Below are 13834 nucleotides of genomic sequence, written 5' to 3' on the forward strand. Positions count from 1 at the left end.
GTGTTCATGGTTCTGGGTTTGTTGTGTTCATGTCTTCTTGGTTTTGGGTTTGTTGTGTTCATGGTTCTGGGTTTGTTGTGTTCATGTGTTCATGGTTCTGGGTTTGTTGTGTTCATGTCTTCATGGTTCTGGGTTTGTTGTGTTCATGTCTTCATGGTTCTGGGTTTGTTGTGTTCATGTCTTCATGGTTCTGGGTTTGTTGTGTTCATGTCTTCATGGTTTTGGGTTTGTTGTGTTCATGGTTCTGGGTTTGTTGTGTTCATGTCTTCTTGGTTTTGGGTTTGTTGTGTTCATGGTTCTGGGTTTGTTGTGTTCAGGTCTTCATGGTTCTGGGTTTGTTGTGTTCATGTCTTCATGGTTTTGGGTTTGTTGTGTTCATGGTTCTGGGTTTGTTGTGTTCATGTCTTCTTGGTTTTGGGTTTGTTGTGTTCATGGTTCTGGGTTTGTTGTGTTCATGTGTTCATGGTTCTGGGTTTGTTGTGTTCATGTCTTCTTGGTTCTGGGTTTGTTGTGTTCATGTCTTCATGGTTCTGGGTTTGTTGTTGTGTTCAGGTCTTCATGGTTCTGGGTTTGTTGTGTTCATGTCTTCATGGTTCTGGGTTTGTTGTGTTCATGTCTTCATGGTTCTGGGTTTGTTGTTGTGTTCAGGTCTTCATGGTTCTGGGTTTGTTGTGTTCATGTCTTCATGGTTCTGGGTTTGTTGTGTTCATGTCTTCATGGTTCTGGGTTTGTTGTGTTCATGTCTTCATGGTTCTGGGTTTGTTGTGTTCATGGTTCTGGGTTTGTTGTGTTCAGGTCTTCTTGGTTCTGGGTTTGTTGACTGTACTGTAGAGAACAGAGGGGTCCTCCTCAGCTGCTTGTTCCACCGTGGGCCTGGAGAAAGAAACATCCATTAAACTGAATGTGACTCCCAAATGGCACCCTACTCCCTTATAGTGCACTACTTTTGACCAGTAGTGAACTAAATAGGGAATAGGGTGCCATTTAGAATGGAACCAGAGCCATTCCTTAAAACCCTCATCACATCACTCCTGTTGGGGCTAGGGGGCAGTATTGAGAAATTTTGAAAAAAATATGTGCCCATTTTTAACTGCCTCCTACACCAACTCAGAAGCTAGGATATGCATATTATTAACACATTCGGATAGAAAACACTCTGAATTTTCTAAAACAGTTTGAATGGTGTCTGTAAGTATAACAAAACTCATATTGCAGGCAAAAACCTGTGAAAAATAGATTTAAAAAATGTGAATTTTGTGACTGTACTATTTAGTGTCATTGTTTTATAGATACCATAGTGAGAAAGGATTCATTTCGCAACTCCTACGGCTTCCACTAGATGTCAACGATCTTTATAAAGTTGTTTGAAGCGTCTATGATAAACAGAGAGCAAATTAGAATGCATGGAAGTTGACATGTCGTCACTTCATTTTTTGCGCCTGCGCATAAATCTGAGAAGCGTGAGTTTGTCATAATTGTTTATCTAGACATAGGATAGGTTGTGTGAAAATATTACTGATGTTTAACGTTAAAAATGGACCAAAAGATTAATGCTAAACAACGTTTGACATGTTTGAACGAACGTAAATAGATTATTTACTAGGTTTTTTTAGCTTTTCGGCGTGATTTTACACCCCCCCCACCAAGTTTTGTGGGAGCGTAATGAATGCTAACTACTTGGTGTTATTTGGACATAAATTATGAACTTTGTCAAAAGAAACCACATTTGTTCTGGACCTGGGATTCCTGGCAGTGCCTTCTGATGGAGATAATCAAAGGTAAGGGGATATTTACAATGTTATTATCAATATTAGATGATGCTAACTGTATAGCATAGCTTATTGTTCTTAGCATAGCACCCCGTTTATTGCAAAATGTGATTTCCCAGTAAAGTTATTTTGAGATCTGGCCATTCGGTAGCAATTACGAGATGATAATATATTATTCTTTGAATGACAATATTATAATTTACCAATGTTTTCGAATAGTAATTTTGTTATGTTCACCGGAAGCATTTCAGAGAAGAAAAAAATCGGAATTTCACGCTACTGTAAAATGCTGTTTTTGGATATAAATATGAACTTGATGGAACAAAAAATGCATGTATTGTATAACATAATGTCCTAGGAGTGTCATCTGATGGAGATTGTCAAAGGTTGGTGCATAATTTTAGCTGGTTTCTGCTTTTGGTGACGCCTGACCTTGAATTGAAACTGGATGTTTGTACTTTTGTGGCTATGTACTGTCCTAACATAATCTAACTTTATGCTTTTGCCGTAAAGCCTCTTTGAAAATCGAACAATGTGGTTAGATTAAGGAGATGTTTATCTTTTAAATTGTGTAAAATAGTTGATTGTTTGAGAAATTGAAATTATTAGATTTTTGATGTTTTGAATTTCCAGCCTTGTTAGCAATCCCGTCTCGGGGTTCATTGCTAACCTGTAGCCCCAGACATATCATAGTAATTGTCTTGAGATGTATATTGTAGAGTGCAGTTTCAGGAAATGCCATTTGGCCTGAAGAATATCCCTGGAACCTTTAAGACATTAAAACTGTGACTTTTCAAAATGCCTACTTTTACACCATAGTATGAGTTCAATGAAATGTCATCAGATAGTGATGGAGGGAGTTCTCAGAGAACAATGAAATGTCATCAGATAGTGATGGAGGGAGTTCTCAGAGAACAATGAAATGTCATCAGATAGTGATGGAGGGAGTTCTCAGAGAACAATGAAATGTCATCAGATAGTGATGGAGGGAGTTCTCAGAGAACAATGAAATGTCATCAGATAGTGATGGAGGGAGTTCTCAGAGAACAATGAAATGTCATCAGATAGTGATGGAGGGAGTTCTCAGAGAACAATGAGGGGTCACTAATGGTCAACTGTTTTGCTTATTTGAATGACTTTGTCTACTCCTCCAATAAGCAGCAACATATGAATGACCTTGATGCTGTCTGTGTGTTCACAATGTTGTATACAGTATTGACTCTATGTTGTTGTAATGGTAGAATATGCTCAGAGGGTGGCAGCACTGGAGAGGTTGAATTTCACAGCAGCTTACTGGACATCCTCGTCCTGTTCCTGGTCGAAGGTGGCCACTGTCTGTGCTGCAGCAGGGGTCATGGCCATGCCTGAGATGTTGACATACACTGCACTAGAGTCTCCCTGACGGAGAGAGAGAACAGACAATATAAATAGACCTGGGGACAGACAGCATGAAGAGTGGACATTTCCCACAAAGCAACGAAAATGATCTTCCATCTGTCTGAACAGACTCACCTGTCCGTCGTCTGCTGTGTGTCTTGTGTCAAAGGTGGATTTGGAGGCCTTCTTCCTGTTTTATAAATGAACGAATGAATGAATGAACAAATTAATGAAGATAATAAAGTGAAATAATCTTTAAAATATGCATTTTCACTCACCTGAACCACATGAAGCCAGAGAGACATGAAGCCAGTATGACACCCAGAACAACCACTATGATTCCTACAGCAGCAGTTAGAACTGAGGTTTGTTTCTCTAAAAGATAATATAGATGATATGAGTACATGTTATTATTGTTATTGTTATACAGAAGAAAAGAAAGAGAAAATCAGGACAGAAGAAAAAGGATATCAAAGTGAAACAGTTCTCTAAAGACACAGGAGACAATAATACAAGAAACAACACTTCTGTAGCTTGTCAACTATGTGTCTGTCTATCCCTGTTCTCTCCTCTCTGCACAGGCCATACAAACGCTTCACACCGCGTGGCCGCTGCCACTCTAACCTGGTGGTCCCAGCGCGCACGACCCACGTGGAGTTCCAGGTCTCCGGCAGCCTCTGGAACTGCCGGTCTGCAGCCAACAAGGCTGAGTTCATCTCAGCCTATGCTACCCTCCAGTCCCTAGACTTCCTGGCGCTGACGGAAACATGGATTACCACAGATAACACTGCTACTCCTACTGCTCTCTCTTCGTCTGCCCACGTGTTCTCGCATACCCCTAGAGCATCGAGCCAGCGGGGTGGTGGCACTGGAATCCTCATCTCTCCCAAGTGGACATTCTCTCTTTCTCCCCTGACCCATCTGTCTATCTCCTCATTTGAATTCCATGCTGTCACAGTTACCAGCCCTTTCAAGCTTAACATCCTTATCATTTATCGCCCTCCAGGTTCCCTTGGAGAGTTCATCAATGAGCTTGACGCCTTGATAAGTTCCTTTCCTGAGGATGGCTCACCTCTCACAGTTCTGGGTGACTTTAACCTCCCCACGTCTACCTTTGACTCATTCCTCTCTGCCTCCTTCTTTCCACTCCTCTCCTCTTTTGACCTCACCCTCTCACCTTCCCCCCCTACTCACAAGGCAGGCAATACGCTTGACCTCATCTTTACTAGATGCTGTTCTTCCACTAATCTCATTGCAACTCCCCTCCAAATCTCCGACCACTACCTTGTATCCTTTTCCCTCTTGCTCTCATCCAACACTTCTCACTCTGCCCCTACTCGGATGGTATTGCGCCGTCCCAACCTAAGCTCTCTCTCTCCCGCTACTCTCTCCTCTTCCATCCTATCATCTCTTCCCTCTGCTCAAACCTTCTCCAACCTATCTCCTGATTCTGCCTCCATAACCCTGCTCTCCTCCCTTTCTGCATCCTTTGATTTTCTCTGTCCCCTATCCTCCAGGCCGGCTCGGTCCTCCCCTCCTGCTCCGTGGCTCGACGACTCACTACGAGCTCACAGAACAAGGCTCCGGGCAGCCGAGCGGAAATGGAGGAAAACTCGCCTCCCTGCGGACCTGGCATCCTTTCACTCACTCACTCCTCTCTACATTCTCCTCTTCTGTCTCTGCTGCTAAAGCCACTTTCTACCACTCTAAATTCCAAGCATCTGCCTCTAACCCTAGGAAGCTCTTTGCTACCTTCTCCTCCCTCCTGAATCCTCCTCCCCCTCCCCCCCCCCCTCCTCCCTCTCTGCGGATGACTTCGTCAACCATTTTGAAAAGAAGGTTGACGATATCCGATCCTCGTTTGCTAAGTCAAACGACACCGCTGGTCCTGCTCACACTGCCCTACCCTGTGCTTTGACCTCTTTCTCCCCTCTCTCTCCAGATGAAATCTCGCGTCTTGTGACGGCCGGCCGCCCAACAACCTGCCCACTTGACCCTATCCCCTCCTCTCTTCTCCAGACCATTTCCGGAGACCTTCTCCCCTTCCTCACCTCGCTCATCAACTCATCCTTGACCGCTGGCTACGTCCCTTCCGTCTTCAAGAGAGCGAGAGTTGCACCCCTTCTGAAAAAAACCTACACTCGATCCCTCCGATGTCAACAACTACAGACCAGTATCCCTTCTTTCTTTTCTCTCCAAAACTCTTGAACGTGCCGTCCTTGGCCAGCTCTCCTGCTATCTCTCTCAGAATGACCTTCTTGATCCTAATCAGTCAGGTTTCAAGACTGGGCATTCAACTGAGACTGCTCTTCTCTGTGTCACGGAGGCTCTCCGCACTGCTAAAGCTAACTCTCTCTCCTCTGCTCTCATCCTTCTAGACCTATCTGCTGCCTTTGATACTGTGAACCATCAGATCCTCCTCTCCACCCTCTCCGAGTTGGGCATCTCCGGCGCGGCCCACGCTTGGATTGTGTCCTACCTGACAGGTCGCTCCTACCAGGTGGCGTGGCGAGAATCTGTCTCCGCACCATGCGCTCTCACCACTGGTGTCCCCCAGGGCTCTGTTCTAGGCCCTCTCCTATTCTCGCTATACACCAAGTCACTTGGCTCTGTCATATCCTCACATGGTCTCTCCTATCATTGCTATGCAGACGACACACAATTAATCTTCTCCTTTCCCCCTTCTGATAACCAGGCGGCGAATCGCATCTCTGCATGTCTGTCAGACATATCAGTGTGGATGACGGATCACCAGCTCAAGCTGAACCTCGGCAAGACGGAGCTGCTCTTCCTCCCGGGGAAGGACTGCCCGTTCCATGATCTCGCCATCACGGTTGACAACTCCCTTGTGTCCTCCTCCCAGAGTGCTAAGAACCTTGGCGTGATCCTGGACAACACCCTGTCGTTCTCCACTAACATCAAGGCGGTGACCCGATCCTGTAGGTTCATGCTCTACAACATTCGCAGAGTACGACCCTGCCTCACACAGGAAGCGGCGCAGGTCCTAATCCAGGCACTTGTCATCTCCCGTCTGGATTACTGCAACTCGCTGTTGGCTGGGCTCCCCTGCCTGTGCCATTAAACCCCTACAACTCATCCAGAACGCCGCAGCCCGTCTGGTGTTCAACCTTCCCAAGTTCTCTCACGTCACCCCGCTCCTCCGCTCTCTCCACTGGCTTCCAGTTGAAGCTCGCATCCGCTACAAGACCATGGTGATTGCCTACGGAGCTGTGAAGGGAACGGCACCTCCATACCTTCAGGCTCTGATCAGGCCCTACACCCAAACAAGGGCACTGCGTTCATCCACCACTGGCCTGCTGGCCCCCCTACCTCTGAGGAAGCACAGTTCCCGCTCAGCCCAGTCAAAACTGTTCGCTGCTCTGGCACCCCAATGGTGGAACAAGCTCCCTCACAACGCCAGGACAGCGGAGTCAATCACCACCTTCCGGAGACACCTGAAACCCCACCTCTTTAAGGAATACCTAGGATAGGATAAAGTAATCCTTCTAACCCCCCCCCCTTAAAAGATTTAGATGCACTATTGTAAAGTGGTTGTTCCACTGGATATCATAAGGTGAATGCACCATTTTGTAAGTCGCTCTGGATAAGAGCGTCTGCTAAATGACTTAAATGTAAATGTAAAAATTATGAACTGAAAATGAATATACTGCAATACAGGACATTAATGCAATACTTGTATGTATAAGACTATGTATAGTTTTAAACCAAAGTGTAATGATGCAAACTAGAAGAAGATTACCTTGAAACATCATTTCTTATTGAACATCATTTTGTATTGAAGTATTGAAGATGTAACTTCACCTGCTATAATGATCATCAGAGCTGTAGAGTTATTAGATGCTATTGTATTCTCAGCCTCACAGTAGTATTCTCCTCTGTCCTCAGAGATGATGTTAGTGATGCTGTAACTCTGTCCTGATGCTTTTGGTGAGGTAACATTCTTCTTGTACCAGGTGTATTTGTCCACAGGTGGGTTGGATTCACTGCTGCAGGTCAGAGTCACTGAACTGCCCTCCATTATTTCACCAGAGGGACTGACTGACACTGAGGTGTTCCTTGGACCATCTGGTGTTGAAGACCAGATTCATTTATAGCAACATTTGTGTTTACATTTTACAGGTGAGTTTGAAATCATTTAATTCATAGTAAAAGACAATCAGAAAAATAATAATTAAAAAGAATGATGATATGGTGGTAATACAAATTCAAGGAAATGGATGTTACACACAAAAATATTTATTCATATTTATTCATATGGAAAACAATCTATTCCCAATTCAAGAATCAACATAATCAGTATATCAAATGAAACCCACAATGTACTGACATGTGACAGTGAGAGTCTCTTCAGCAGAGGGGAGATCCTCATGGCCTTCTACAGCACAGGAGTATCGGCCTGTATCCTCACTGCTGACTGAGAATAGGCTATAGACAGGAGAGGAGGTGTTGCTGTTTGGTATAGGCTGTCCATTCTTATACCAACTGTAGGCTGTGATGGGGTCCAGTGTACATTTGGTTCTACATATCAGTGTGACATTCTCCCTCTCTGACACAGATGTAGGATCCATCTCCAACACAACATCTAGAGTATGAGGAAACAAATCATTATTCTCCTCCTTTGTGTCTGTATAGCTGCCCTTTATAAGGTAATTATAGTCATTCATTAATGAATTTGATTTATTTAGCCAGGATAGTCAACTCTGTAATACTTTCCACTGTTTTCCAGGAAGTATTGGGTTCAATAGAGTCAATTTAAACAGATTTTAACACAACATTCTCATTAGCATACATGCTAAAATCACAGCATACACTGAAGCACACACATCATATGCTTTAGCATACATACAGAACCACACTCACATTACAACTATCTAGATAGATGTGAGATGAGTGACAGATACTGTAAATACAAACCAAGACAATTTTCTTGAACTAAATGGAATTCAACAGTTGAACTATATTGAATGTACGTAACTGTACCTGTGACAGACAGAGTGACTCCAGGACTGCCAATATATTTCCCTCCGGTCTGATCTGTTAATAATCTGAACTTGTACTCAGCAGAGTCACTCTCTCTCAGGTCTGTGATCCTCAGTGTGTGACAATTCTTCTGATCTCCATGACACTCCAGACGACCTGCATACTCTGGGTCCTGACCTAGATCTTTAGGTTCTTTACCAGTCCCAGATTCAGTGAACCAGAGGGTTGTTGTGACTGTACCACTGGGATATGTATAAGAGCAGTGCAGCTCCACTGTTGACCCCTTCAAGGCACAGATACTTTTCTTGGTGTAAGTCACACTCCAGACATTCTGACCCAGTACCACTGAAACAAGGTCACACAACACAATGCTATCAGAATTAAGCCAATGTATCTCTGTAATGTGTCTGTATCTATGTAATGTGTCTGTATCTCTGTAATGTGTCTGTGTCTCTGTAATGTTTCTATATCTGTAATGTGTCTGTATCTCTGTAATGTGTCTGTATCTATGTAATGTGTCTGTATCTCTGTAATGTGTCTGTATCTCTGTAATGTGTCTGTATCTCTGTAATGTGTCTGTATCTCTGTAATGTGTCTGTATCTCTGTAATGTGTCTGTATCTCTGTAATGTGTCTGTATCTCTGTAATGTGTCTGTATCTGTAATGTGTCTGTATCTGTAATGTGTCTGTATCTCTGTAATGTGTCTGTATCTCTGTAATGTGTCTGTATCTATGTAATGTGTCTGTATCTCTGTAATGTGTCTGTGTCTCTGTAATGTGTCTGTATCTATGTAGTGTGTCTGTGTCTCTGTAATGTTTCTATATCTCTGTAATGTGTCTGTATCTCTGTAATGTGTGTCACGTCCTGGCCAATATAAGGGTTAATTGTTATTGTAGTTTGGTCAGGACGTGGCAGAGGGTATTTGTTTTATGTGGTTCGGGGTGGTGTTTTGGTAGAAGGGCGTTTGATTTATTATTTCCGGGTTTTTGGTTTATGGTCTATGTTTATGTATTTCTATGGTTAATGTATTTCTATGTTAGGTTGATTGGGGTTTGGGACTCTCAATTGGAGGCAGGTGCTTCCTCGTTGCCTCTGATTGAGAGTCCTATATATGGGTAATTGTTTGGTGTAGGTTTTTGTGGGAGATTGTTTCTTGTCTAGCGTGTGTGAGCCTGAGAAGACTGTTCGGGGATCGTGAGTTTGTTTTGTTGTTTTGGTGTTCATTTTGAGTTTAATAAATGTTCAAGATGAACAAACACAGTCCTGCTGGATTTTGGTCCTCCTTCACCATCGATAACTGTGACAGAATCTCCCACCACAAAAGGACCAAGCAGCAGAGGAAGGAGCAACAGGTGGACTGGAAGGAGCAGAGGGAATTTGAATTGGACAAACGGGAGAAATGGACATGGGAGCAAGTTATGGCCGGAGAGGGCCCATGGAAGAAATGGAGCAAAGACCGGGAATGCTACCGAGGAACACGACTGCCGATTAAACCCGAGAGGCAGCCCCAATAATTTTTTTGGGGGGCATATGGGTAGTTTGGCGGGGCAAGTTTGGAGCCCCAGGCCAAATCCCGGACTGTGTCACAGAAGCCAGTTAATGGACATGTCTCGTGCTTCGGGGTAATGAGTATTATGGCGAGGCCAAGTGTTTTTAGGCCAGTACACGCTATACCAGCACCCCGCATTTACCAGGGGGTAGTAGGCATTCAGCCAGAAAGGGCGATGCCAGGTTTAAGCTCGAGACCGCCAGTAAGCCTCCACGGTCCTATATATCCTGTTCCCGCTCCACGCACTAGCCTAGAGGTGCGTGTTCCCAGTCTGGCACGTCCAGTACCAGCACCACGCACCAGGTTTCAAGTGCATCAGCCCAGTCCGACTCGTCCTGTTCCCGCTCCCCGCATTAGCCTGGAAGTGCGTGTTCCCAGGCTGATAACCCCAGTACCAGCACCACGCACCAGGCTTCCAGTGCGTCGGCTCAGTCAGAAGTCGCCAGAGCTGCCCGTCAGTCAGGAGTCGCCAGAGCCGCCCGTCAGTCAGGAGTCGCCAGAGCCGCCCGTCAGTCAGGAGTCGCCAGAGCCGCCCGTCAGTCAGGAGTCGCCAGAGCCGCCCGTCAGTCAGGAGTCGCCAGAGCCGCCCGTCAGTCAGGAGTCGCCAGAGCTGCCCGTCAGTCAGGAGTCGCCAGAGCCGCCCGTCAGTCAGGAGCCGCCAGAGCCGCCCGTCAGTCAGGAGCCGCCAGAGCGGCCCGACTGCCCGGAGATGCCAGAGCGGCCCGACTGCCCGGAGATGCCAGAACGGCCCGACTGCCCGGAGATGCCAGAGTGGCCCGACTGCCCGGAGATGCCAGAGCGGCCCGACTGCCCGGATCAGCCAGAGCGGCCCGTCGGCCAGGATCAGCCAGATCGGCCCGTCGGTCAGGATCAGCCAGAGCGGCCCGTCGGCCAGGATCAGCCAGAGCGGCCCGTCAGCCAGGATCAGCCAGAGTGGCCCATCTGCCCAGAGTCTGCTGATGACCAAAAATCAAGGGAGTCTAGCAGCAACCCTAAACTGAGTAAGCCTGACATTTCAGAACTTAAAGTAATTAACGGTTTAATTGATGAGTCTGCATACAGGGTGGAGAGGAGGAGGTCTGCCCATGATCCAGAGCAGGGGGAGTCTGCCTACGGTCCGAGGCAGATCGGGTCGGTCGGCACTCTGGAGGACAATAGGCCGGAGCCTGAACCACCACCTGTATAAGTGGGTTGGGGAGGGGGTGTAGCACAAGTGCCGTCGGTGACGGCAGCCACCCCTCCCTTTAGTTTAGGGGGATTTTTTGTTGTTTGGGGTTTTTGTTATTCTTGAGGTGCTTCCGGGGTTAGCACCTTTAGGGGGGGGGTACTGTCACGTCCTGGCCAATATAAGGGTTAATTGTTATTGTAGTTTGGTCAGGACGTGGCAGAGGGTATTTGTTTTATGTGGTTCGGGGTGGTGTTTTGGTAGAAGGGCGTTTGATTTATTATTTCCGGGTTTTTGGTTTATGGTCTATGTATTTCTATGTGTAGTCTGGTTAATGTATTTCTATGTTAGGTTGATTGGGGTTTGGGACTCTCAATTGGAGGCAGGTGCTTCCTCGTTGCCTCTGATTGAGAGTCCTATATATGGGTAATTGTTTGGTGTAGGTTTTTGTGGGAGATTGTTTCTTGTCTAGCGTGTGTGAGCCTGAGAAGACTGTTCGGGGATCGTGAGTTTGTTTTGTTGTTTTGGTGTTCATTTTGAGTTTAATAAATGTTCAAGATGAACAAACGCAGTCCTGCTGGATTTTGGTCCTCCTTCACCATCGATAACTGTAACAATGTGTGTGTATCTCTGTAATGTGTCTGTATCTCTGTAATGTATCTCTGTAATGTGTCTGTATCTCTGTAATGTGTCTGTATCTCTGTAATGTATCTCTGTAATGTATCTCTGTAATGTGTTTATATCTGCAATGTGTCTGTATCTATGCAATGTGTCTGTATCTATGCAATGTGTCTGTATCTATGCAATGTGTCTGTATCTATGCAATGTAAATGTGTTTATGTAAAACATAGGCACCACAATGTAAATAAGTCCCAGACTTTATTGTCCTTTAAATCAACAATCCTGGTCACTGTAAATAAACTGTGTGTACATGTGTGTATGTATTTTTTTTAACTGACCAATAAAATCAATCAATCCAAACTGTGCAGCAGCCATTTGATGAATGGAAAGAGACATTTGTTACAAAACACCAGAAAGCTGAATGACATTCAGAGATTGTCAAGCCTTCGATACTGGGTAAGCCTACAAGGTAAGGTGGGATGTATTCCTATTTGTTCAGATTGATTGTGGTTTTAAAAACGTAAACCATGCTATAGAAGTGCTCCAAGTCGTTATGCTTTTGTTTATTGGTTGTGTGGTGCATTGGCACAGAAACCTGTTGGTAGAAAATGTGAATATATTTTATATAATTATAAATATGGCATCAAAATTTTGAAAATCTGATTTCCCCCTGGCTGATCACTGTCTGCAGCCGGCTCTGATCGTAATAATGAAATAGGCAGGGAGAGTGAGCTCATCCGTGGTGGTCGGGCGAACCCTGAACCTTCTGGCCAATATCCCCTGTGTGCCATTGACTGTGCCACAAAAGCATGCTGAAGCGGCAAAGTCAATTTTCACATGAATAAACACACAGTCGCTATGTAATGATTACTAACTGGGTGGGTTGAGATTATTACATATAAAAGCACTAAACCTCTCTCTAAAAGCTTCACTTATACAAACGTTTTACTTGAACCCTAAATGGTTCTCCAGTAGATTAATAAGAAAAGCTCATCCATTGTTTAAAAATGGCCTTTTTGCCTTTGTGCAGATTGCCATGTCTCATTTTAGATTCATTGAGAATTATACTTTTTTCAAAAGTATCTGTCTTTTTCAAACAAGCATTACAGAGCTGGTTACAATTTCATCCCCCTGAAAAGGGAGAACAAATATTACAACAAATATTATGGCTGAACTCAAATGGTTGATAAAATACCTGTAATTATGGGAAAGATGTTTGAACGTTGTGGATGCTTGTGCTTTTTTTTCACCTTAAAGATGCATCAATTTCAAAATGAGTAGGGTTTGTCCACACCATGTTGCCATAGTTGGTGAGTTGAGTGTGAAACCACAGACAAGAATCACTCAGTGAGGTGTGAAAGATACCTATTTAAAGGGAAGTGGAGACGCCTAACACCAGAATAACATTATGATTCATATCCTTTAGAAATGTCTGTAGAGAAACAGAACAACTAAAAGATAAGAATGAGACCATACCTGTCACAGACCAGAGAAATACCAGCAACACACTTCCTGCTGTTCTCAAGGCCATTGTTGCATCTCCCACCCTGCAGTCTTAGAAACATAAACAACAACTCACTCTATAGCAGGTGAATAACTCCACCTGATACATTGAAGTAGAAACTGTAAATGGGGTACAGGGCCTCATTACTGAAAATGAACCAGGCTCATATTGTGCTGTGTTGTATTGTGCTATATGGTTGTCTATGTGAATACTGTCTGTCTGTAAGTCTATTGCACTATGTATGTAATGTGTGTGACGTGTTGCATGTCTGTCTTCGTCTGTCTATTTAAGATGACATGCTGTCTGATGCAAAAACTATTTCCTAATGGATACAATAAAGTCATCAACATCACAAACAACAAAAACAATCACTTATTGAACAGATGTGTAGAACTGTAAACACATATTTCAACATTGATTGTTGTGAAGCTGTTTATTCTCAGATCCCCAGATACAGGAGGATAAATGTTCAATTCTCTATGGTCCGTCAAGCTGTACAGCAGCCTAAAGACTGACCACCAGGTTCAATGATAACTCCTATCCCCAAGCTGTGAGGCTAAACAACAATTGACTCTCTCTCTCACACACACACACACACACACACACACACACACACACACACACACACACACACACACACAGACACACACACACACACACACACACACACACACACACACACACACACACACACACACACACACACACACACACACACACAGACACACACAGACACACAGACACACAGACACACACACACACACACCATCTGTAGTGAAGGCCCATAAGGCCCATAGAGTCTGTATCAGTCTAGAGAGCTGGTTGTTATGGATGTAGAAAAGTTCAA

At 44.5% G+C, this 13834-nt stretch overlaps 1 protein-coding gene across 2 annotated transcripts in view; it reads right to left on the bottom strand.

Annotated features, from left to right (window-relative positions):
- Positions 1-742: 742 nt before the first annotated feature.
- LOC106603840 (B-cell receptor CD22-like) overlaps positions 743-13834 on the bottom strand; it is a 32203-nt gene continuing 19111 nt past the window's right edge. The window contains exons 2-9 of one of the 2 annotated variants that reach the window (XM_045712659.1): positions 12960-13037; positions 8148-8492; positions 7495-7749; positions 6969-7232; positions 3425-3521; positions 3282-3336; positions 3064-3167; positions 743-873 (exon numbers count right to left, since the gene is read on the bottom strand). In XM_045712659.1, coding sequence (XP_045568615.1) covers positions 792-873; positions 3064-3167; positions 3282-3336; positions 3425-3521; positions 6969-7232; positions 7495-7749; positions 8148-8492; positions 12960-13014 — 1257 coding nt within the window. In that variant the 5' untranslated portion in view covers positions 13015-13037 and the 3' untranslated portion in view covers positions 743-791. The remainder of the gene's footprint in view (positions 874-3063; positions 3168-3281; positions 3337-3424; positions 3522-6968; positions 7233-7494; positions 7750-8147; positions 8493-12959; positions 13038-13834) is intronic. The other variant, XM_045712660.1, reaches the window with a different exon arrangement.

Source organism: Salmo salar, unplaced genomic scaffold (assembly GCF_905237065.1).
Source record: "Salmo salar unplaced genomic scaffold, Ssal_v3.1, whole genome shotgun sequence".
NCBI classification, from domain to species: Eukaryota; Metazoa; Chordata; class Actinopteri; order Salmoniformes; family Salmonidae; genus Salmo; species Salmo salar.